We start from the raw sequence: 25282 nt of genomic DNA on the forward strand, positions 1-25282 counted from the left end.
CCTTCTTCAAGTGGGAACATAAGTCTTTGGCCTCAGTGGGCTAAGCCAGAGTAAAGGTTTGGTGTCCATAAATCTATCGATTTAGCAACGACAGAAAAATACACAGAGGATTATGTTATTACAATGACTTTTCTTTACATTTTTATTTTTTTAAAGATTTTATTTATTTATTTTAGAGAGGAGAGAGAAAGTGAGAGAAGGGAGGGGGAGGAGCAAGAAGCAACAACTCCCAAATGTGCCTTAACCAGGCAAGCCCAGGGTTTGAACTGGCAACGCTGGCATTCTAGGTTGGTGCTTTATCCACTGCGCCACCGCAGTCAGGCTACAATGACTTTTAAACACATACTGTATACCTAAAACCTGGTTTTATATAAGCTTTTAGTAAAAGCTTATCTGATATTAAAGGAGTTGTTTTACCTTTGGTTGTAATTGACACAGAGGACTAAAATATTTGTGGCCCTAAATGAAAAAGAATGTTATATATGTGTAGAATATATACAACATGTATAGAACCAAAAATATATATATATACCATATATATATAGTGTGTATATATATTTGTATTTATATAAGAAAACCATCTAAAACACCACAACATATTTGTACAAATGACCAACTCATTATTTGCAATGGATTGCATCCAGGATTTATGTTTAAAAGTTCTTCACAAAGAATGAGGACAGAAACATATGATTCAAGTACAGACCACCTTTGAGGCTAAAATGAAATGATTGGTCTCCCTCAACTCAAACACGACTTCCTATGAACACTGACTTAGACTTCGTAAGTGTTTACAACAGGGTTACTCAGAGTGTGGTCTGTGCTCTGGCTACAATTAGGGGATCCTTTTTTACAGAAATACACCATCTATAATCTGGCATAGCTCCTTATCTCATCACACACCACATCTTCAATAGTAAAATCATTTACTGAGCAATTATTGAGAAAATGAAATTTAATGGTGAAAACTTACTATATACACTAAAGTAGATTCTAGATGTTAAATAACTAGTGTTAAATGGCTAGAGAAAGAGCCAGAGAAAATATAAAACAACTGGACACAAATGTATTTCACTGATTTTAGAATAAGAAAGCACTCTTAATTGCAAAAAGCTATAGAAGAAATAATAAAAGAAAATAAGAGATTTCACTACTAAAACTACCTGTAGGTCAAAAACATTAAAAAGCAAGATTAAATTAACTAAGAAAACCATAATGTATTTGATCAAAAAGTACATTCTTAATATCAAACAAAAGAATGCCTGAAAAATTAATCTCTATTAGCATCAGTTCCTTCATCTGTAAAAATAACAACAATACTTAGCTCAAGATTATCAAGAGACTGAATTAGCTATGAACACACAGTATCTAGTGCAAAGCCTGTTGATAAAACAAGACATTATTTTTGCTAGATAGCCTTTAGCAACCTAATAAATATATTTTAAGATTTCAATAATTATGTGTAATTGGGCAGTAGAGTTAACTCCACAAGTTTGGGTGGTCCAAAGCCGGCACATTCCAAAGAAAGATCAGGTCCTTTCTTGGCCCTTGGGAGGTAACCTTTAAGCCTCTGGAATATCCTGCCCAATAAGAGTAACTTCATTTAAGTGGTTAGTTTATACTAACAATGTGATAGGGGGTCAGGGGGTGGGATTTGGGCCAGCTTGACCTCTGAAGGGGATGGAAACTGAAGGTCTGCCCTGGGGATGGTCAGCCTGCCCACATGACCAAACTCCAGTAAAAACCCTGGGGTACAAGTCTCAGGTTAACTTCTCTGGCTTCTAATATTCTGGATATGTTTCACACACTATTATTGAGAGAATAAAGCACTGTCTGCCCAATTCCAGTGGAAAAGGGCAAGTAGAAGCTTGTGCCAGGTGTCTCCTGGATGCCCTGGGCCTTGTTTCTTTGCTGTTTTCTATAACTTTTACTACAATAAACTATAATTATGAGTAAAACAGTTTCGCTGAGTTTTGTAAGCCCTTTAGCAAATCATGGAAAGTCAGGGTGATTAATATTAATATATTAATCCAACCACAATTAATATATTAATAATAAATTATGGCTTGACATCAAAGGCAAATCTCTTTTTTCCAACAAATTGTTACTTATAGAGATTGTGTAAATATATAAAGTGTGGTGAATATGTACACATATGCACTCAACAAATCCTGTCAACTTTATGAACAATTAGTTTATATTTTGATTTATAAAAATAAAGTTTTAGTCATTACAGTAAATTAATGAAGATCTCATTCATATTTCACAAGTATAAAAACACTCAATATTAATTGAAACATTTCATTCTTAAAATTTTGGGTTATAAGAAAAATAATTATGAAAGAAAAACATAAACCATTAGAATGAATCATTTATTTCTCCTCTATTGCTATAATGCTAACTTACATTTTTAGTATAATTTACATATAAGATTTGTTCTCTTTTTTTTTTAAATGAGAGGTGGGGAGACAGACAGATTCCCGCATGTGCCCCGTGCGGGCGACCCCATCTATCCTCGATGCCCCAAATCAACCCATCTGTACCCTCAGCTCCCCGCCCCAGGTGGCACTCGGGCTACCAGAGGGGAAGAGGGGGATTCTGAAGGGGAAAGGCAAGGGAAGAGAAGCAGATAGCCACTTCTACTCAGTGTCCTGACTAAGGGTGGAACCTGGGATGTCTGCACACCGGGTCAACGCTCAAGCCACTGAGCAAACCAGCCAGGGCCCATATAAGATAGTTTTAAGTTGATCATTTCATTTCCAAAGGAAAAAATTGAATACATTTTTGCTGACATTATGTAAGATTCCTTTGTGATAGTAATATATATATATATATATACACACATATATGTATATATATATATATATATTTTGTTCTCTACAATTACTCAAATTCTTATCCTTAAGAGTCACTTTTTATTATTTGGTGGCCCATATTGATTTTTGTATTTGTGGTGTTGCTCTGGGGATTTCTAGAAATCAAATTCATAAGTTACACTCATCCCAAATCAATTTAGGAACATTTCACATGTTATTATAAAGGTATTCTTGAATTGACAAGTTTAAATAAAATCATTCTACTACTTTTTAAATTGTGGATTACAGAATTATATGGTCCATTTTATGCCTATAATGGAAATTCTACAGGAAGAAGTTATAACCAAAAAAAAAAAAACATCCAAAAAGAAAAAAAAATAAGATTATAACAGTTTTACTTAAGTAGTTGAACCTTAACTATACTTCTAGGTGTACAGAGATGTGTTGTAGAATTGGGCACCTGAAACATGTATAATTATGTTAACTAGTATCACATAATAAATTCAATTTTTAAAAAATGCTCTATTTTTCTATTTTTTTCCATTTTCTGATTAATACCATAAATATTTAGTTATCTTTTTTTCCCTTTTAAAATATATAGATAAATAGTTGGTAGACAGATAGATAGATAGATGATAGATGATATGTAGATGATAGATAGATAGATATAGATAGATAGATAGATAGATAGATAGATGATAAAGATTATTTTAAAATATTCAACACTGGCTACTTTCTAAAATGAAAAGAGCATCACCACCGTGTGTGTGTGCATAGAGGATTTGCAGACACAATTATCTTACATCTATAAAAACTTTCCCCATTTGAGAGGCTATGTATATATGCACATTTTTAAATTTTCCCTTTCCTACATTTGTTCCATCTTTAAATTAAATTTATTGGGATGACATTTGTTAATAAGATTATGTAGGTATTGGGTGTACATTTCTATGATACATCATCTGAATATTGTATTGTGTGTCTACCACCCAAAATCTAATCTCCTTTTGGCACCAAATACTTGATGCCCCTTTGATGCTCTACCCTCCCTGGTCGACTAGCAACTAGCATTTGGCACTTTCACCTACGTTTTTCTTTTTGTGCTTTATGTCTTGCACTGAATTTATATAGATAAACTCCCTTCTGTTTGTTTATTCTTTATAAAGATAGAATTATTTTCACAGCTAGTGTCTCTTATCTCTACCATCAAGAAAACACTACATTCTACTTTCAAGACAAATACTGCTTCCTAGTAAGGGGGACTTTTAGCAACCAAGTAGCTCAACATATATCACATGTCCTGGTCTTAATCCATTAGCATTACACATACCTTGGGCACATCTCTATTGATTTTGGATACAGCTCTATAAAAATCAAATAAAATAATATTTTATAACATTTTAGCCATTCCAATCTGAGTTTCTGGTCATAAAGCAATGTTTCTACCACATAAGTTGAAGTGGCCTTTCTCTAAACCATATTATTTAGTATTTTTATTGAAGTAGTTGTAGGTTCTTAATCAAGCCTTTACATGTTAATAAAGTAATATGCATTGTTGTTGGTTCCTTTAGTTAGTGTTTTTTCTGCATCTAAGACTATAACAACGAAAAGTAATTTTACATATCTGTTTTTAAAAAGTAAAATAACTTTTTAAAGTGAATTTTCTACTATTCAGGGAACTTAACAAAATTATTTAACATCTGTTGCATAAAACTGTACTCAGATTGCTTGTGTATCAACCTGCTAATGCACAGCTTAATAGTGAAAGTTATAATTATTCAGAAACTTATTTAAATTATAAAAATTATAGTTTTAATTAATTTGCATTTATTGTGCTAAATTTTTTTAAAGGTTTTTTTTTAAATTTATTCATTTTAGAGAGGAGAGAGAATAAGAGAGAGAGAGAGGGAAAGGGGGTTGGAGCAGGAAGCATCAACTCCCCTATGTGCCTTGACCAGATAAGTGCAGGGTTTTGAACCAGTGACCTCAGTGTTCCGGGTTGATGCTTTATTTACTGCGCCACCACAGGTCAGTCCTCTAAAATTTTTTGGTAACAAATTTTTCTTGCCTCTAAACATTCTCAATATTTTTCATTCTAATGATGCACTTGGTTTTTCTTGGTGTCATTAAACTAAAATATCTTTAAATTATAAAAATTATATTGGACAGAGACATGAACAAGAATGTGATGGTAATGGGGGTGGGGGAAAAGGGGGAGGGGGCTAGGAAGGAGAGAGGGGGTGGGGGAGGGGAGGGGCACAAAGAAAACCAGATAGAAGGTGACGGGAGACAATTTGACTTTGGATGAGGGGTATACGGCATAATCAAATGTCAAATTAATCTGGAGATGTTTTCTCTCAACATATGTACCCTGATTTATCAATGTCACTGCATCAAATTTAATTTAAAAAAATGATAAAAAATTATATTGGAACTAAGATTCTAAATTCCATCATTTGTGAAATACTGAATAAGGTTATTGCATTGCATACTATCCCTAAAGGATGATGACTTTAACGTGCATTTATCTTCCTTTTGTATCTCTTTTTGAATAATAAACTTGTATTTTAGAGCACTCAACAGAAGACTCACAGCTTGCGTGGGAGAAACTGAAAGTATATCTACACATTTAAATATTGATAGTGACATCAAAAATCAATCACCATTGCTAATGTCTTATTTCTTGTACTAAGTTATGGGCTTATGGAATATTCAATTTTTGATAATTCACTGAGCTGTATAATTATGACTTAATTATTTTCCTATTCTTCATTTACCTGAATAAAAAGGTTTTTTTTAAATTAAGCATTTTTATAAACTACATAACATAAGTTGCCTTTTAAACTTTCTTATATAAATCAAATTTAACTTTACCCAGTTGTGCAGGCACATCGCGAAAGCAAGGTGAGCTGGGTGTCTGATGTGAGAGTGCTTTGGCTGCGATGAGCTGCTGGGAAGGATGGGCCCAGTCTATCAGCTGCAGATGCTGCCACGCTCCAGAGCATGGCTGTCTTTTGGAACTATGGGTTTAATACTGCCAGGTATGGAATTTGAGTTTTCATGTCAAATCTATACTTTTTACTGTTGGAAACTGATTCAATTTTTAAACACTCCTGCCAAACTAAATGTCTTTCACCAAAGAAGCCTCCATAATGATCATCTCCCTGAGAAAGACCTCACAAAATCTGAGTCCCATTAAAATACTTTTTTTTTTTAATAATTTTATTTTTTTAATGGGGTGACATCAATAAATCAGGATACATATATTCAAAGATAACAAGTCCAGGTTATCTTGTCGTTCAATTATGTTGCATACCCACCACCCAAAGTCAGATTGTCCTCCGTCACCCTCTATCTTATTCTCTCTGTGCCCCTCCCCCTCCCCCTTTCCCTCTCCCATTCCCCCTCCCCCCTGTAACCACCACACTCTTATCAATGTCTCTTAGTTTCACTATTATGTCCCACCTACGTATGGAATAATACAGTTCCTGTTTTTTTCTGATTTACTTATTTCGCTTCGTATCATGTTATCAAGATCCCACCATTTTGCTGTAAATGTTCCAATGTCATCATTTCTTATGGCTGAGTAGTATTCCATAGTGTATATGTGCCACATCTTCTTTATTCAGTCATCTATTGATGGGCTTTTTGGTTGTTTCCATGTCCTGGCCACTGTGAACAATGCTGCAATAAACATGGGGCTGCATGTGTCTTTACGTATCAATGTTTCTGAGTTTTGGGGATATATACCCAGTAGAGGAATTGCTGGGTCATAAGGTAGTTCTATTTGCAGTTTTTTGAGGAACCACCATACTTTCTTCCGTAATGGTTGTACTACTTTACATTCCCACCAACAGTGGATGAGGGTTCCTTTTTCTCCACAGCCTCTCCAACATTTGCTATTACCTGACTTGCTAATAACAGCTAATAGAACAGGTGTGAGGTGGTATCTCATTGCCGTTTTGATTTGCATTTCTCTAATAGCTAAAGAAGATGAGCATGTTTTCATATATCTGTTGGCCATTTGTATTTCTTCCTGGGAGAAGTGTCTATTCATATCCTCTTCCCATTTTTTTATTGGATTGTTTGTTTGTTGTTGAGTTTTATGAGTTCTTTGTATATTTTGGATATTAAGCCCTTATCTGAGCTGTTGTTTGAAAATATAATTTCCCATTTAGTTGGCTTTCTGTTTATTTTGTTATCAGTTTCTCTTGCTGAGCAAAAACTTCTTAGTCTGATGTAGTCCCATTCATTAATTTTTGCCTTCACTTCTCTTGCCATTGGAGTCAAATTCATAAAATGCTCTTTAAAACCCAGGTCCATGAGTTGAGTACCTATGTCTTCTTCTATGTACTTAATTGTTTCAGGTCTTATGTTTAGATCTTTGATCCATTTTGAGTTAATTTTTGTACAGGGGGAGAGACTGTAGTCCAGTTTCATTCTTTTGCATGTGGCTTTCCAGTTTTCCCAGCACCATTTATTGAAGAGGCTTTCTTTTCTCCATTGTGTGTTGTTGGCCCCTTTATCAAAAATTATTTGACTATATATATGTGGTTTTATTTCTGGACTTTCTATTCTGTTCCATTGGTCTGAGTGTCTATTTTTCTGCCAATACCATGCTGTTTTGATTGTCGTGGCCCTATAATAGAGTTTGAAGTCAGGTATTGTTATGCCCCCAGTTTCATTCTTTTTCTTTAGGATTGCTTTGGCTATTCGGGGTTTTTTATAGTTCCATATAAATCTGATGATTTTTTGCTCTATTTCTTTAAAAAATGTCATTGGAAGTTTGATGGGAATTGCATTAAATTTGTATATTGCTTTGGGTAATATAGCCATCTTGATTATATTTATTCTTCCTAGCCAAGAACAAGGTATATTCTTCCATCTCATTATATCTTTTTCAATTTCCCTTAACAATGGTTTATAGTTTTCATTATATAAGTCCTTTACATTCTTTGTTATGTTTATTCCTAAGTATTTTATATTTTTTGTTGCAATCGTGAAGGGGATTATTCTTTTGAGTTCCTTCTCAGTTGTTTCATTGTTGGCATATAGAAAGGCTATTGACTTCTGAATGTTAATTTTGTATCCTGCGACCTTACTGTATTGGCTTATTGTTTCTAGTAGTCTTTTTGTGGATTCTTTGGGGTTTTCGATGTACAGGATCATATCATCTGCAAAAAGTGATACCTTTACTTCTTCTTTTCCGATATGGATGCCTTTTATTTCTTTGTCTTGTCTGATTGCTCTGGCTAGAACCTCTAGTACCACATTAAATAAGAGTGGAAAGAGTGGACAACCCTGTCTTGTTCCTGATTTAAGGGGGAAAGCCTTCAGTTTAGTGCCATTTAATATGATGTTAGCTGATGGTTTATCATATATGGCCTTTATCATGTTGAGATATTTTCCTTCTATACCCATTTTGTTGAGAGTCTTAAACATAAAATTGTGTTGTATTTTATCGAAAGCCTTTTCTGCATCTATTGATAAGATCATGTGGTTTTTGTTCTTTGTTTTGTTGATATGGTGTATTACATTAACCGTTTTACGTATGTTGAACCATTCTTGAGATTCTGGGATGAATCCCACTTGATCATGATGTATTATTTTTTTAATATGTTGTTGTATTCGATTTGCTAGTATTTTGTTTAGTATTTTAGCATTTGTATTCATTAGAGATATTGGTCTGTAGTTTTCTTTTTTTGTGCCATCCTTGCCTGGTTTTGGTATGAGGGTTATATTGGCCTCATAAAATGTGTTTGGAAGTATTGCTTCTTCTTCAATTTTTTGGAAGACTTTGAGTAGAATAGGAACCAAGTCTTCTTTGAATGTTTGATAAAATTCGCTGGTATAGCCGTCAGGGCCTGGACTTTTATTTTTGGGGAGGTTTTTAATGGTTTTTTCTATTTCTTCTCTACTGATAGGTCTGTTTAGGCTTTCTGCTTCTTCTTGACTCTGTCTAGGAAGGTTGTATTTTTCTAGGAATTTATCCATTTCTTCTAGGTTGTTGAATTTAGTGGCATAAAGTTTTTCATAGTATTCTACAATAATTCTTTGTATATCTACGGTGTCCGTGGTGATTTCTCCTCTTTCATTTTGGATTTTGTTTATATGAGTTCTTTCTCTTTTTTCCTTGGTATGTCTTGCCAAGGGTTTTTCAATTTTGTTGATCTTTTCAAAGAACCAGCTCCTTGTTCTATTAATTTTTTCTATAGTTTTTCTGTTCTCTAATTCATTTATTTCTGCTCTGATTTTTATTATCTCCTTTCTTCGGCTGGTTTTGGGTTGTCTTTGTTCTTCTTTTTCTAGCTCCTTAAGGTGAGAAGTTAAGTGGTTCACTTGGGCTCTCTCTTGTTTGTTCATATATGCATGAAGCGATATGAACTTCCCTCTTATCACTGCTTTTGCTGCATCCCATAGATTCTGATATGTCGTATTGTCATTTTCATTAGTCTGTATATATCTTTTGATGTCTGCACTTATTTCTTCTTTGACCCATTCATTTTTTAAAAGTATGTTGTTTAGTTTCCACATTTTTGTGGGATTTTTTTCCTCTTTTTTGCAGTTGAATTCTAGTTTCAAGGCTTTATGATCAGAAAATATGCTTGGTACAACTTCAATTTTTCTGAATTTGCTGATGTTGTTTTTGTGGCCCAACATATGGTCAATTCTTGAGAATGATCCATGTACACTGGAGAAAAATGTATACTCAGTCACTTTGGGATGAAATGTCCTGTAGATGTCTATCATATCCAGGTGCTCTAGTGTTTTGTTTAAGGCCACTATGTCTTTGTTGATTCTCTGTTTGGATGACCGATCTAGAGCCGTCAGCGGTGTATTGAGGTCTCCAAGTATGATTGTATTTTTGTCAGTTTTTGTTTTAAGATCAATAAGTAGCTGTCTTATATATTTTGGTGCTCCTTGGTTTGGTGCATATATATTAAGAATTGTTATGTCTTCTTGATTCAGTGTCCCCATAGCCATTATGAAATGACCATTTTTGTCTCTGAGTACTTTTCCTGTCTTGTAGTCAGCATTATCCGATATGAGTATTGCTACGCCTGCTTTTTTTTGGATGTTATTTGCTTGGAGTATTGTTTTCCAGCCTTTCACTTTGAATTTGTTTTTATCCTTGTTACTTAGATGAGTTTCCTCTAGGCAGCATACAGTTGGATTTTCTTTTTTAATCCATTCTGCTACTCTGTGCCTTTTTATTGGTGAGTTTAATCCGTTTACATTTAGTGTAATTATTGATACTTGTGAGTTCCCTATTGCCATTTTATATCTTGCTTTCTGTTAGTTTTGTGTCTTGTTTGATCCTTCTCTTTCGTTTTTCTATCTTTTGTTTTTATTTGGTTGTATTCCATACATCTTTCCTCTGTTGCTATCTTTTTTATCTCATGTGCTTCTGTGGTGGTTTTTTCAATGGTGGTTACCTTTGAGTAATGAAAAGGGTCCCTACCCTGTTCATTGTAGTGAACTATTTTGTGAGTACTTTTGCACTCCATCGTCCTTTGCTACTGTTAATCTCCATCTTCTCCCCCTCTTTCTTTTTGTTGTCACAGTTTAAATTTGGTTTTATTGTGTTCTTCTTGGAGCTTTTACTTGTGGCTCTGTTTTTTTTTTGTTCTTTGTATCTGATTGGAGAACCCCCTTTAGTAATTTCTGGAGTGGGGGTTTTCTGATGATAAATTCCCTCATCTTTTCTGTATCTGTGAATGTTTTTATTTCTCCTTTGTATTTGAAGGATAGCTTTGATGGGTATAGTATTCGTGGCTGAAAGTTCCTCTGTTTCAGGACTTTAAATATTGGGGTCCACTCTCTTGTAGCTTGTAGAGTTTCTGCTGAGAAATCTGATGATATTCTAATGGGCCTTCCTTTATATGTTGTATTCTTCTTTTCCATGGCTGCCTTGAGAATTTTTTCTTTGCTGTTTGTTTGTGTCAATTTCATTATGATATGCCTTGGAGTAGGTTTGTTGGGGTTAAGAAAACTCGGAGTTCTGTTTGCTTCTTGAACTTGAGGCTTTAGTTCTTTCCACAGGCTTGGGAATTTCTCATCTATTATTTGTTTGAGTATGTTCTCCATTCCATTTTCTCTCTCTTCTCCCTCTGATATACCTATTATTCTTATGTTATTCTTTTTGATGGAGTCAGATAATTCTTGTAGGGCTATCTCATTTTTTTTTAATTTTTGAGTCTCTTTCTTCTTCTCTCTGTTGTGCCTCAAGTTGCTTGTCTTCTATTTCACTAATCCTCTCTTCTATCTGACCTGTTCTATTAGCTAAGCTTGTTATTTCGTTTTTCAGCTCGTGAATTGAGTTTTTCATCTCTGTTTGATTTGTTTTTATAGTTTCAATTTCCTTGGACATATATTCTTTGTGTTCATTGAGTTGTTTTCTGAGCTCCCTACATTGCCTTTCTGTGTTTTCTTGTATATCTCGGAGGATTTTTAGTATTTCTATCTTGAATTCTCTGTCATTTAGCTCCAAGGTTTCCAATATATTAAATTTTTTCTCCATAGATTTTTCCTCATCTAGCTGTGTTACCTCTCTTTCTTTTGTATCCATGATATTCGATTTTCTCTTCCTTAATGGCATCTGAGGGTGGTTTTGTTGATAGTATTAATGAGATTTAATAAAGAATAAAAAGTTAAAAAAATAAAAATAAAAAAAATAAAAAATAGAAAAGTTTTTTTTTTTAAAATTAATAATGAAATAAAGAAAAATAAAATAAAAATTAAAAAAAGGAAATTATTCCCCCCCTCCTTTTTTTCCTCTCCTCTCCTCTCCCCTCTTTTTTGAGAAAATCTTGTGGTGGACTGTGAATTATAACAAACAATGCCTGTGATGGAGGGCCTGAATTGGGGAAAAGTAATAAAGGGGCAAAAAAAAAAAAAAAAGGAAAGAAAAAAGAAAAAAAAAGAGCGTATGGACCCACAAAAAGCAAATAAGGAAAAAATTGGGGTCAAGAATGAAATGATTTGCTTTTAGGTGTTGGTTGTCTAAGAGTTATGATGAGAGAAATAAGAGGAAAACGGAAAAATGGGGGGACAAATTAAAAAATTACTATTGTATTTAGTGGAACAAGAACTAGATAATATGGAGAGCCAGGGATGAGAGCACTGCTAGTGAGTTAAAAAGGTGAAGTAAAAACCCCCCAAAATGCCACAAACATAGGTTTGAGTCCCAGATAAGATAATTTGTTTGTTATTGAGGTTTGAATGAGAGGAGATGTAAAGGAGAAAGGAAGAAACTAATATAGAGGGAGAAAAGAAAGAGAGTGAGAGAAAAAAAGAGGGAACCACTAAAAGAAGAAAAAAGAAAGGAGAGACAGAGAGAGAGTTAAGGGTTTTGGAGTGCAACCCTCATAGAGAGAAAGGAAGAGAAGAGAAAAGATAATGGGAGATGTAACACTTATGGGTAGTGTAGTTCAAGGAGAGGAGAGAGTAAGACCGGTAGAGAGTTAATCGGCCAAATTGGAGGAGGAAAAAAAAGTATCAAGAATGAAGAGAAACAAATGAACAAATATAATAAAATGGGATAGGTTATAAAGTCTGCAGATTATTCTTGATTTTGAGAGGTTATCTTCTTGCTTTTTCTTTTCTCTCCCTCTTTCTGGTCGGTGACTCTGTACCCCGGGTTCTGCCCCTTTGGCACACTCAGGTAGAGGTTTGCAGTTGATAAGTCTCTATGGCAATGTCATGTATTGTGCTTTAGTCTCGTTGGCAGTCGAAGCTCAATAGCATTTATAGGCTCCGACAGTGAGAGAGTCCGTGTAACACAAGCGGGCACCCACTTCCGGGGCGCTTGGAGGAAACTCTCACTCACTGTTTGCGACCAGGATATCCGGCCAGCAGTCTCACGCTCTGAGTGAAACCCCCAACCGCAGGGAAAAGTTGTAGCGTTGGAATTGAGTCTCACTCCGTCCCCGTGCGCGGCTTTTGCAAGGCGCTGGGGCGGCTCGAGATTCCGCTTTGGCCCACACAAAGGCCCCTGACTCTGCCCCTCTGTGCGATAACACGGGCGTGCACTGCCGAGGCACTCGGAGGAATTGCTCACTCCTTATCTGTGCGCACAAACCAGGATATTAGGCCGGCCGCGGTTCCCTCTGAGTGAAACACCCTCCAGCACAGAAAATCTCCACCGTTGGAATTGAGTCTCGCTCCGTCCCCGTGCGCGGCTTTTGCAAGGCGCTGGGGCGGCTCGAGATTCCGCTTTGGCCCACACAAAGGCCCCTGACTCTGCCCCTCTGTGCGATAACACGGGTGCTCACTGCCGAGGCACTCGGAGGAATTGCTCACTCCTTATCTGCGTGCGCAAACCAGGATATGAGGCCGGCCGCGTTTCCCTGAGTGAAACCCTCACCAGCATGGAAAATTTCCACCGTTGGAATTAATTCTCACTCCCTCCCGTGCGTGGCTTTCCCAGGAAGAAATTCTCGCCCACTAACTGCGCACCGACCAGGAGACCGGGTAAAATGGGCGCTCTGCTTTTCTTTCTTTGTTTGGGTTTGGCGCAAGTGTTAGCTTGTATTGCCCGGGTTGCCACAGGATCAGTTTTTCCTCGGCTTGGATCTCCATGCCACAGCCTGGTTCAGCCATTTGTGCCGTGGCCTGGATCTATTCACCCCCTTTGCCCGCCTCAGTTTCTATATTCACAGTTACCAGAGAAAGCCGCCCTGTTTAGGTTAGTGAGGAAGGCGGAGCATTTCTTACTCCCTATTTCCTTCGGGCTTTGGTTATATATTTAGCCAATTTTTCACTCAATCATACCTTTGGGTGTATTGCGAAGCATCTGGAAGCTCCAAGTATAGGTTTTTCTGTTTCTGGTTGAAGATCTTGTTGAGTTTTGGGGGAGATTTATCGGTATCGCTTCCTACCCCGCCATTACTCTCCCATTAAAATACTTTTAATTGGCACACTCATGCTGCTACCATGAAGGGAAGCCTACAGTCAACATTTATTTCGATTCCTTTAACACACACTACTTCTAATATAATATACTGCCTGTAAATGTATGCATAGCTCTTATGTCATTTAAATCCCAAACCAACCTCATAACACAGGTATTATCCCCATTTTACTGATGAGTGATCTAGGGCCCAAAGGTGGCAAGCAGATCATTGAACAAAGAATTTCATAATAGTGTGACCTGCATTAGATGACTTGAGTTCAAATCCTTCCTCCAACATTTACTATTTTCATAACTTGGAGAAGGTAAATTAACTTCCCTATACTTTGGTTTTTTCCCCTGGAAGATGGGTACTCTGATAGCACTACTGCACCAGAATCTTGTAAAGATATATAAAGCACAGAGAAGTGATCGGCACACAGTGAGGGCTACAAAAGTGTTGCTATTACTAATTATTTATTATTATTAATACTAGGTATGAAATGAGATCCTTGCTTTTTGTAAGTTTTAAATGAACTAATCAATGTAAAGTGCATAGATTGTGTCTGGAACATAATATTTGTTACATGTTAATTGTGTGTCCAGTTTAATTCTCTTTCAAATACATTACCCCTAAACCATGAATTCCTTTACTTGGTTCAGGCCAATAACAAACAACAGTTCTATTATAGGCTAAAAGTATTTAAACTTGTACAAAGTGTTTTCATAAGATGTTTAAATAATACATAGCTCTCTAGTGTCAGGATCATTGCAATGTTTATTTCATTTGAAATTGTGTAGTAAAATCAATCATGTACCATATAATGACTGTTCTACAGAGGATTTTAATAACATAATAAAATGTTATTCAAGCAATCAGGAATGGTTACAACATTCAGAAGATACTTTTAAATTTAGATGGTCTTCTCCATCTCTTCTTGTTTCCCTAATTTTTAAAAAACTTGAGCCCAAGGGGGAGGGGAATTTTATGCATATATATATGCAAAAAACTTAGTAACTCAAATTGTAAAGTTATATGCTAATTTGCTAGCGTAGCCAGGATTTTTATACTTACTTGTGACCCATTTCATGAGCAATTGTAAATGCAAGATTCAGGCCATTGTCTTCAGCAATAATACATTTTCTCTTTTCACTGCACATTCCACTCAAGTAAGCTATACCTAGAAAACAGAAACATTATCATATGTCATAATTAAAGTGTAAATTTTTATGCTAGGTACTACTAGAAGAAACAAAAAGGGAAGAAAAAATAAAGTATGTCAGTGTTAAAATATATCTAGCCTTTATAAATGGAATTTTAGGGGAAAATGCATATGTAAATATCACTCAATAAACTGTTAATATTCTTTTTAATTTTATATTTTAGATAAAATTATTTTATTAATTATCCAATATTCAAAAGGCATACTGTAAGAATATATTTTATAATTATAATTTTTCATTGTCATTTAAGGTAAATGAATAGTAGCAACTTATAAATGTAAATAAAAAGCAATGATATTGTTAAATATTTTTTGATTCTTGTGAAGAATTTAATCTCAAAGAAATATCCTAAAATAAACTACATATAGGACCTTCTTGTACTTACATTTATATTTCAAATTAATACATTTTGAAATTTAATTTTGTGAAATACCATTTTAACTAACATGACATAAAAACTCTCTGTGATATTTGGAAAACTGAAAATGTTTCTTCTGAAAACTTCTTGGCAAATAAGATGGTTCAACTGCAGACTATATGATATTGAAATATTATTTAAGATAAAACTTTCAGTAAGTTGATTGATCTTTTGGTTTAAATTATTAGTAAAGATGAATATCTGAAATCATTAATAACTCTTTAGTCAAAAATTTTTGTACTATTTTACCAAATCAGATATATTCTTGAATAAATATTGTTTAACATAGGGATTAAAATCTTCTAAGTGTAAGTTTTAATGCCTTTTAATATAACAAAAGCTATTAAAATAATATATGGTATTAATTGAATTTGCTGTGTATTCTCTAATCCTCATATTCTTATAAAATACATTTAATCTTATTTTATGAAAATATTAAGGCCTGAACAGACAAAATTATTTCCTAAACAACATGTGACTACTAAATAGGATAAAATGGGGGTTTGGATTCAACTCTGAATCCATCTACCCACCAATGTGTATTTCGCTTCTGATAACAATTTAGTGCACAGTTTGACTCTAGTTAAAAGGTGATTGACTGACTGCTTGTGAGTTTTCTCCTTGCTCCAGAAATTTAAAAAATAACAGTAATAAATAATTAAGTTTAAATAAAACAGTTTGCCTGAGCTGGCACTGGCACAATGGATCGAGTGTCTGCCTGGGACGCTGAGGACCCAAGTACAAAACTCTGAGGTTGTCAGCTTAATGAGGGGTTGCTGGCTTGAATGTAGGATCATAGATATGACCCTAGGGTCACTGGCTTGAGCCCAGAGGTGGCTGTCTTGAAACCCAAGGTCGCTGGCTTGATCCCAAGGTCACTGGGTTAAGCAAGAAGTCGCTGGTTCACCAGGAACCCCAGGGTCAAGACATATATGAGAAAGCAATCAATGAACAACTAAGGTGCCACAATGAAGAATTGATGCGTCTCATTTCCTCCCCTTCCTGTCTGTCTGTATCTGTCATGTCTGTCCTACCTGCTCCCTCCCAGCTTAAAAAAATAATAATAAATAATTTCCCTATATTTAGGAAAGACAGAAGACTCATGGAGGAATCTGAAGTGATTTAGTGGAGACACAGCCAAATGACAGGAAAGAAGAGTTTATGAGTGAGGTGGAAACCCAGAGAAGCTAAAGAACTGAGGCACACCAGGTCTGAGGAGAGGGTTATAGGAGGACTGAAAATGGAGACTAGTTAAAAGTATATTTGAAATACTATATGCATGTCAAGACCTGGTATTTACTGGCCTATCAGGGTAATAAAATAGTATAAACATATTATTATAGTATAAACATATATTATAGTATATAATACATACTATATATTATATATTATATGTATTATTTATTATATATATTATTTATATATTATATATTTATTATATATAGTATATATATTATAGTATAAACATATTTAAGCAAAATATAGTATAAACATATTATTTTCAATATAGTATAAACATTATTTAAAAAATATAACTACCGAAACAGCTAAGTGATTGAATATACACATAGATGTTATTTTCTCTATATATTTAAAAGTCAAAATATAATTTACAGAGTTTTTTTTAATGTTTATTTTATTAGTTTTAGAGGCAGAGGAAGAAAGGAAGAGGGGGAGACAGAAACATGAATTTGCTCCTGTATGTGCCCTGACTGGAAATTGAACTGGCAAACTCTGTGCTTCGGGATGATGCTCTAACCAACCAAGCTATCCTGCCAGGGCTGATTTTATAGAGATTTGAAATCTACAGATAGATTAAATGACTTCTCTGTGAATCATTGAGTGGATGGATGGATAATAGATGAATGGAATGATGATCAGCCCAATTACTTCATTTTGCTGATTAAGGCAATTGAAAGTACTCCAGGACTAGGCTTTGGCCAGTTAGGTCACTTGGTTAGAGTGTTGTCCTGAAACAACAAGGTTGTGGCTTTGATCCCCAGTCAGGGCACACATAGGAAGCAACCAACAAATGCATGACTGAGTGGAACAACAAAGGAATGTTTCCCTTCTCCTCTCCTATCTCTCTCTCTTTTCTGTCTCTCCAAATCAATTAATTAAAAAAAAATTAAGCCCTGGCCTGACCTGTGGTGCCACAGTGGATAGAGTGTCGACCTGGAATGCTGAAGTTGCCAGTTCAAAACCCTGGGCTTGCCTGGTCAAGGCACCTATGGGAGCTGGTGCTCCCCCTTTCTCTCTCTCTCTCTTCTCTCTAAAATGAATAAATAAAATATTTTTAAAATGTTAAAAAAGATAAAGCCCTGGCTGGATAGCTTGGTTGGTTGGAGCATCCTCCCAAAGTGCAGAGAGAGGTTGCTGGTTCCATTCCCGCTCAGGGCACATACAGGAATAGCTCAATGTTCACATCTCTATCTCTCTCTCTCTCCCTGCTTCTCTTGAAAAAAAAAAAAAAAGTACTCCAGGATTAAATCAACACAATGTAGGAAGGAAGGCAAGATAAATAGGGAGGAGTTAGGGGAAGGAAAAGAGGAAGAAAAAAATGTATTCTTTATCTAGTCTCATTAAACAAATGAAAAAAAAATTATTTTTTTTTTGTATTTTTCTGAAGCTGGAAACGGGGAGAGACAGTCAGACAGACTCCCGCATGCGCCCGATCGGGATCCACCCGGCACGCCCACCAGGGGCGACGCTCTGCCCACCAGGGGGCGATGCTCTGCCCCTTCGGGGCGTCGCTCTGCCGCAACCAGAACCACTCTAGCGCTTGGGGCAAAGGCCAAGGAGCCATCCCCAGCGCCCAGGCCATCTTTGCTCCTATGGAGCCCTGGCTGTGGGAGGGGAAGAGAGAGACAGAGAGGAAGGAGGGGATGGGGGTGGAGAAGCAAATGGGTGCTTCTCCCATGTGCCCTGGCCGGGAATTGAACCCGGGTCCCCCGCATGCTAGGCCAATGCTCTACTGCTGAGCCAACCGGCCAGGGCCGAAAAAAAATTTTTTTAATTCTCAAACATGATGCAAATTTTAAGAGCAAAGTCATGTACTTATTTATACAACAAAAAATAGAAAAATAACTGAACTTGGAAGCATAAGAAAAATAACTGAACTTTGGAAGTTAACTGAACTTGTAGTATAAGAAATGAAGGAAAAAGAAAGGAGGGTGGATGAGAAGGAAGGTAAAACAAAAATATATTTTATTAATAAGAGTATTAAAATTCTCTTGCGCTTTGCCTGACCTGTGGTGGCACAGCAGATAGAGCACAGATTAGAATGCTGAGGTCACTGGTTCAAAACCATGGGCTTGCCCGGTCAAGGCACGCATAAGCAACCAATGAACAGCTAGAGTGAAGCAACTACTTCTTGTCCACCCACCCCCACTAAAATCAATAAATATAATATTTTTAAAAATTATAAAAAAAATTTCTTGAGGCTTAAAAATATTTTAAAGATATAATTTGACAATAAGTGTCCCACAAAAATAGTAAAATAAGCTCAACTGTAATTAGCATGCCAGTGACCACTGTTTGGTACAAAATTTCCCTTAGAATGTTTCATATTTCATAACTTTTTCACTACAACTAAATCTCATCACCATATGCAGTTTTTGGTTATTTTACTATATTGGCCAAGATTTCCAACACACTTGAAATATATGTGTGATAGTGGGCTTCTTGTTTTTCCTGCTGACTTTAATAGAAATGTTTATAGTTTCCCTATAGAATCTGACTGCTGCAGGACTTTCACAGATGCAGCTTGTTAAGAAAGTCACTTTCTGATATTCTTGTATGTCTCAATGAAAAAGAGGGAATGAAGATGACGTCAGAGTAATGGCGGGGTAGGAAGCGATACCGATAAATCTCCCCCAAAACTCAACAAGATCTTCAACCAGAAACAGAAAAATCTATCCTTGGAGCCTCCAGATGCTTCTCAATACACCCAAAGGTATGGTTGAGTGAAAAATTGGCTAAATATATAACCAAACCCCAAAGGAAAAAGGGAGTAAGAAATGCTCTGCCTTCCTCACTAACCTAAACAGGGCGGGTTTCTCTGGTAACTGTGAATATAGAAAATGAGGTGGGCAAAGAAGGTGAATAGATTCAGGCCGTGGCACAAACGGCCGAACCAGGCTGTGGCATAAAGATCCAAGCCGAGGAAAAACTGATCCTGTGGCAACCTGGACAATACAAGCTAACAATCGCGCCAAACCCAAACAAAGAAAGACAAGCGAGGCAGCCATTTTACCTGATCTCCTGGTCGGTGCACGTGCAGTTAGTGGGAGAGAGATTTCTTCCTAAGCCCCAGGAGTGGGTGCCCGTGTTACGCCACAGTGAGGCCACAGAGTCAGAGGCCTTTGTGTGGGCCGAAAGCAGAATCTCGGGGCAGCCCCAGTGCCCTGGGAAAGCCGTGCACGGGAGGGAGCGAGAACTAATTCCACCGGTGGAAATTTTCCGTGCCGGTGGGGGTTGCGCTCAGAGGGAAACACGGCCGGCCTCATATCCTGGTCTGCGCACGCAGATAGTGAGTGAGAGATTCCTCTGAGTGCCTCAGCATTGCGCGCCTGTGTTATCGCACAGAGGGGCAGAGTCAGGGGCCTTTGTGTGGGCCAAAGTGGAATCTCGGGCCGCCCCAGCGCCTTGCAAAAGCCATGCACGGGGACGAAGCGAGAGCCAATTCCAACGCTGCAACTTTTCCCTGCGGTTGGGGGTTTCACTCAGAGCGTGAGACTGCTGGCCAGATATCCTGGTCTGCGCGCGCAGATAGTGATCGAGAGTTTCCTCCAAGCGCCCCGGAAGTGGACGCCTGCCTGTGTTACTGGACAGAGTGGCAAAGCCAGAGGTCTTTGAGTGGGCAGAAACCCTGTCTGATTGTGCTAGCAGCTCTGACTGACTGAACCTTACCCAGAGCCCTGTGCTGAGTGGAAATAGAGTGGGGAGTTGCCAGCTCTTTGAGCCTCTTACTATCGAGGCAGAGGCAGCAGCAACTCCATAGCTGGATTATCAGGCTACTAATTGAGGAAGGAAATATTAGGAGAAAGGCTCCAGGAACACGGACTCTCTCACTGTCGGAGCCTATAATTGCTAATGAGCCTCGACTGCCAACGAGAATAAAGCACAATACATGACATTGCCATAGAGACTTATCAACTGCAATCCTCTACCTGAGCGTGCCAAAGGGGCAGAACCCGGGGTATAGAGTCACCGACCAGGAAGAGGGAGAGAAAAGAAAAAGCAAGAAGATAACCTCTCAAAATCAAGAATAATCTGCAGACTTTATAACCTATCCCATTTTATTATATTTGTTCATTTGTTTCTCTTATCTTCATTCTTGATACTTTTATTCCTCCTCCAATTTGGCCAATTAACTCTCTGCCGGTCTTACTCTCTCCTCTCCTTAAATTACACTACCCATAAGTGTTACATCTCCCATTATCTTTTCTTTCCTCTTCCTTTCTCTCTGAGGGTTGCACTCCAAAACCCTTAACTCTCTCTCTCTCTCTCTCTCTGTCTCTCCTTTCTTTTTTCTTCTTTTAGTGGTTCCCTCTTTTTTATCTCTCTCTCTTTCTTTTCTCCCTCTATATTAGTTTTTTCCTTTCTCCTTTACATCTCCTCTCATTCAAACCTCAATAACAAACAAATTATCTTATCTGGGATTCAAACTTATGTTTGTGGCATTTTGGGGGGTTTTTACTTCACCTTTTTAACTCACTAGCAGTGCTCCCATCCCTGGCTCTCCATTTTATCTAGTTCTTGTTCCACTAAATACAATAGTAATTTTTTAATTTGTCCCCCCATTTTTCTGTTTTCCTCTTATTCCTCTCATCATAACTCTTAGACAACCAACACCTAAAAGCAAATCATTTTATTCTTAACCCAAATTTTTTCCTTATTTGCTTTTTGTAAGTCCATACCCCCTTCTTTTTTCTTTTTTTTTTTTGCCCCTTTATTACTTTTCCCCAATTCAGGCCCTCCATTACAGGCATTGTTTGTTATAATTCACAGTTCATCACAAGATTTTCTCAAGAAAGAGATGAGAGGAGAGGAGAGGAAAAACAGAGGGTGGAAATAATTTCCTTTTTTAAAAATTTTTATTTTATTTTATTTTTCTTTATTTCATTATTAATTTTTTTAAAAAAACAACTCTTTTCGATTTTTTATTTTTTTAACTTTCTATTCTTTATTAAATCTCATTAATACTATTAACAAAACCACCCTCAGATGCCATTAAGGAAGAGAAAATCGAATATCATGGATACAAAAGAAAGAGAGGTAACACAGCTAGATGAGGAAAAATCTATGGAGAAAAAATTTAATATATTGGAAACCTTGGAGCTAAATGACAGAGAATTCAAGATAGAAATCCTAAAAATCCTCCGAGATATACAAGAAAGGCAATTTAGGGAGCTCAAAAAACAACTCAGAGAGATGACATCAGAGTAATGGCGGAGTAGGAAGCGATACCGATAAATCTCCCCCAAAATTCAACAAGATCTTCAACCAGAAACAGAAAAACCTATACTTGGAGCTTCCAGATTCTTCGCAATACACCCAAAGGTATGATTGAGTGAAAAATTGGCTAAATATATAACCAAACCCCGAAGGAAATAGGGAGTAAGAAATGCTCCGCCTTCCTCACTGACCTAAGCAGGGCGGCTTTCTCTGGTAACTGTGAATATAGAAACTGAGGCGGGCAAGGGGGGTGAGTGGATCCAGGCCCCCGCAGCAAAAACGGCCGAACCAGGCTGTGGCTCAGAGATCCAAGCCGAGGAAAATCTGATCCTGTGGCAACCCGGGCAATAGAAGCTAACACTTGCGCCAAACCCAAACAAAGAAAGACAAGCGGAGCGGCCATTTTACCCGGTATCCTGGTCGGTGCGCAGTTAGTGGAAGAGAGATTTCTTCCTAAGCCGCGGAAGTGGGTGCTCGTGTTGCCCCACGGAGAGGCAGGGTCAGAGGCCTTTCTGTGGGCTGAGGGCAGAGTCTCTGGGCAGCCCCAGCTCCCTGGGAAAGCCACGCACGGGAGGGAGTGAGAACTAATCCCAACGGTGGAGATTTTCCGTGCTGGAGGCTGTTTCACTCAGAGGGAACCACGGCCGGCCTCATATCCTGGTTTGCGCGCGCAGATAAGGAGTGAGCGATTCCTCCGAGTGCCTCGGCAGTGCGCGCCCGTGTTATCACAGAGAGGGGCAGAGTCAGGGGCCTTTGTGTGAGACAAAGTGGAATCTCGGGCCGCCCCAGCGCCTTGCAAAAGCCGCACACGGGGACGGAGCGAGACTCAATTCCAACGCTGCAACTTTTCCCTGCGGTTGGGGGTTTCACTCAGAGCGTGAGACTGCTGGCCGGATATCCTGGTTGCAGACAGTGAGTGAGAGTTTCCTCCAAGCACCCCGGAAGTGGGCGCCCGCTTGTGTTACCGGATAGAGTGGCAGAGCCAGAGGTCTTCGAGTGGGCGGAAAGTCCGCCTGATTATGCTAGCAGCTCTGACTGACTGAGCCTTACCCAGAGCCCTGTGCTGAGTGGAAATAGAGTGGGGAGTTGCCAGCAATTTGAGCCTCTTACTATCCAGGCAGAGGCAGCAGCAACCCCATACCTGGACTATCAGGCTACTAATTGAGGAAGGAAAGACTAGGAGAAAGGCTCCAGGAACACGGACTCTCTCACTGTCGGAGCCTATAAATGCTAATGAGCCTCGACTCCCAACGAGAATAAAGCACAATACATGACATTGCCATAGAGACTTATCAACTGCAAACCTCTACCTGAGCGTGCCAAAGGGGCAGAACCCGGGGTACAGAGTCACCGACCAGGAAGAGGGAGAGAAAAGAAAAAGCAAGAAGATAACCTCTCAAAATCAAGAATAATCTGCAGACTTTATAACCTATCACATTTTATTATATTTGTTCGTTTGTTTCTCTTATCTTCATTCTTGAGACTTTTTTTTCCTCCTCCAATTTGGCCGATTAACTCTCTACCGGTCTTACTCTCTCCTCTCCTTGAACTACACTACCCATAAGTGTTACATCTCCCATTATCTTTTCTCTTCTCTTCCTTTCTCTCTATGAGGGTTGCACTCCAAAACCCTTAACTCTCTCTCTCTCTCTCCTTTCTTTTTTCTTCTTTTAGTGGTTCCCTCTTTTTTTCTCTCTCTCTCTTTCTTTTCTCCCTCTATATTAGTTTCTTCCTTTCTCCTTTACATCTCCTCTCATTCAAACCTCAATAACAAACAAATTATCTTATCTGGGAATCAAACCTATGTTTGTGGCATTTTGGGGGGTTTTTACTTCACCTTTTTAACTCACTAGCAGTGCTCCCATCCCTGGCTCTCCATATTATCTAGTTCTTGTTCCACTAAATACAATAGTAAGTTTTTAATTTGTCCCCCCATTTTTCCATTTTCCTCTTATTCCTCTCATCATAACTCTTAGAAAACCAACACCTAAAAGCAAATCATTTTATTCTTGACCCAAATTTTTTCCTTATTTGCTTTTTGTGGGTCCATACGCTCTTTTTTTTTCCTTTTTTTTTTTTTTCTTTCTCTCTTTTTTGCCCCTTTATTACTTTTCCCCAATTCAGGCCCTCCATCACAGGCATTGTTTGTTATAACTCACAGTCCACCACAAGATTTTCTCAAGAAAGAGGGGAGAGGAAAGGAGAGGAAAAAAAGAGGGGGGGAATAATTTCCTTTTTTAAAAAATTTTTATTTTATTTTATTTTTCTTTATTTCATTATTAATTTTTTTTTAAAAAAACAACTTTTTTTGATTTGTTATTTTTTTATTTTTTTTAACTTTTTATTCTTTATTAAATCTCATTAATACTATCAACAAAACCACCCTCAGATGCCATTAAGGAAGAGAAAATCGAATATCATGGATACAAAAGAAAGAGAGGTAACACAGCTAGATGAGGAAAAATCTATAGAGAAAAAATTTAATATATTGGAAACCTTGGAGCTAAATGACAGAGAATTCAAGATAGAAATACTAAAAATCCTCCGAGATATACAAGAAAACACAGAAAGGCAATATAGGGAAATCAGAAAACAACTCCATGAACACAAAGAATATATGTCCAAGGAAATTGAAAGTATAAAAACAAATCAAACAGAGATGAAAAACTCAATTCACGAGCTGAAAAACGAAGTAACAAGCTTAGCTAATAGAACAGGTCAGATAGAAGAGAGGATTAGTGAAATAGAAGACAAGCAACTTGAGGCACAACAGAGAGAAGAAGAAAGAGACTCAAAAATTAAAAAAAATGAGATAGCCCTACAAGAATTATCTGACTCCATCAAAAAGAATAACATAAGAATAATAGGTATATCAGAGGGAGAAGAGAGAGAAAACGGAATGGAGAACATACTTAAACAAATAATTGATGAGAACTTCCCAAGCCTGTGGAAAGAACTAAAGCCTCAAGTTCAAGAAGCAAACAGAACTCCGAGTTTTCTTAACCCCAACAAACCTACTCCAAGGCATATCATAATGAAATTGACACTAACCAACAGCAAAGAAAAAATTCTCAAGGCAGCCAGGGAAAAGAAGAATACAACATATAAAGGAAGGCCCATTAGATTATCATCAGATTTCTCAGCAGAAACTCTACAAGCTACAAGAGAGTGGACCCCAATATTTAAAGTCCTGAAAAAGAGGAACTTTCAGCCACAAATACTATACCCATCAAAGCTATCCTTCAAATATGAAAGAGAAATAAAAACATTCACAGATACAGAAAAGATGAGGGAATTTATCATCAGGAAACCTCCACTCCCGGAATTACTAAAGGGGGTTCTCCAATCAGATACAAAGAACAAAAAAAAAACAGAGCCACAAGTAAAAGCTCCAAGAAGAACACAATAAAACCAAATTTAAACGGTGACAACAAAAAGAAAGAGGGGGAGAAGATGGAGATTAACAGTAGCAAA

General features: G+C 37.3%; 1 protein-coding gene across 1 annotated transcript in view; it reads right to left on the bottom strand.

The window, feature by feature from the left end:
• Positions 1 to 25282, bottom strand: part of ADAMTS19 (ADAM metallopeptidase with thrombospondin type 1 motif 19) — a 500178-nt gene that overhangs the window by 191129 nt on the left and 283767 nt on the right. The window contains exon 8 of the mRNA XM_066276903.1: positions 14783 to 14888. Within this exon, the coding sequence (XP_066133000.1) occupies positions 14783 to 14888 (106 nt within the window). The remainder of the gene's footprint in view (positions 1 to 14782; positions 14889 to 25282) is intronic.

This window comes from Saccopteryx bilineata, chromosome 4, assembly GCF_036850765.1.
Source record: "Saccopteryx bilineata isolate mSacBil1 chromosome 4, mSacBil1_pri_phased_curated, whole genome shotgun sequence".
Lineage (NCBI taxonomy): Eukaryota > Metazoa > Chordata > Mammalia > Chiroptera > Emballonuridae > Saccopteryx > Saccopteryx bilineata.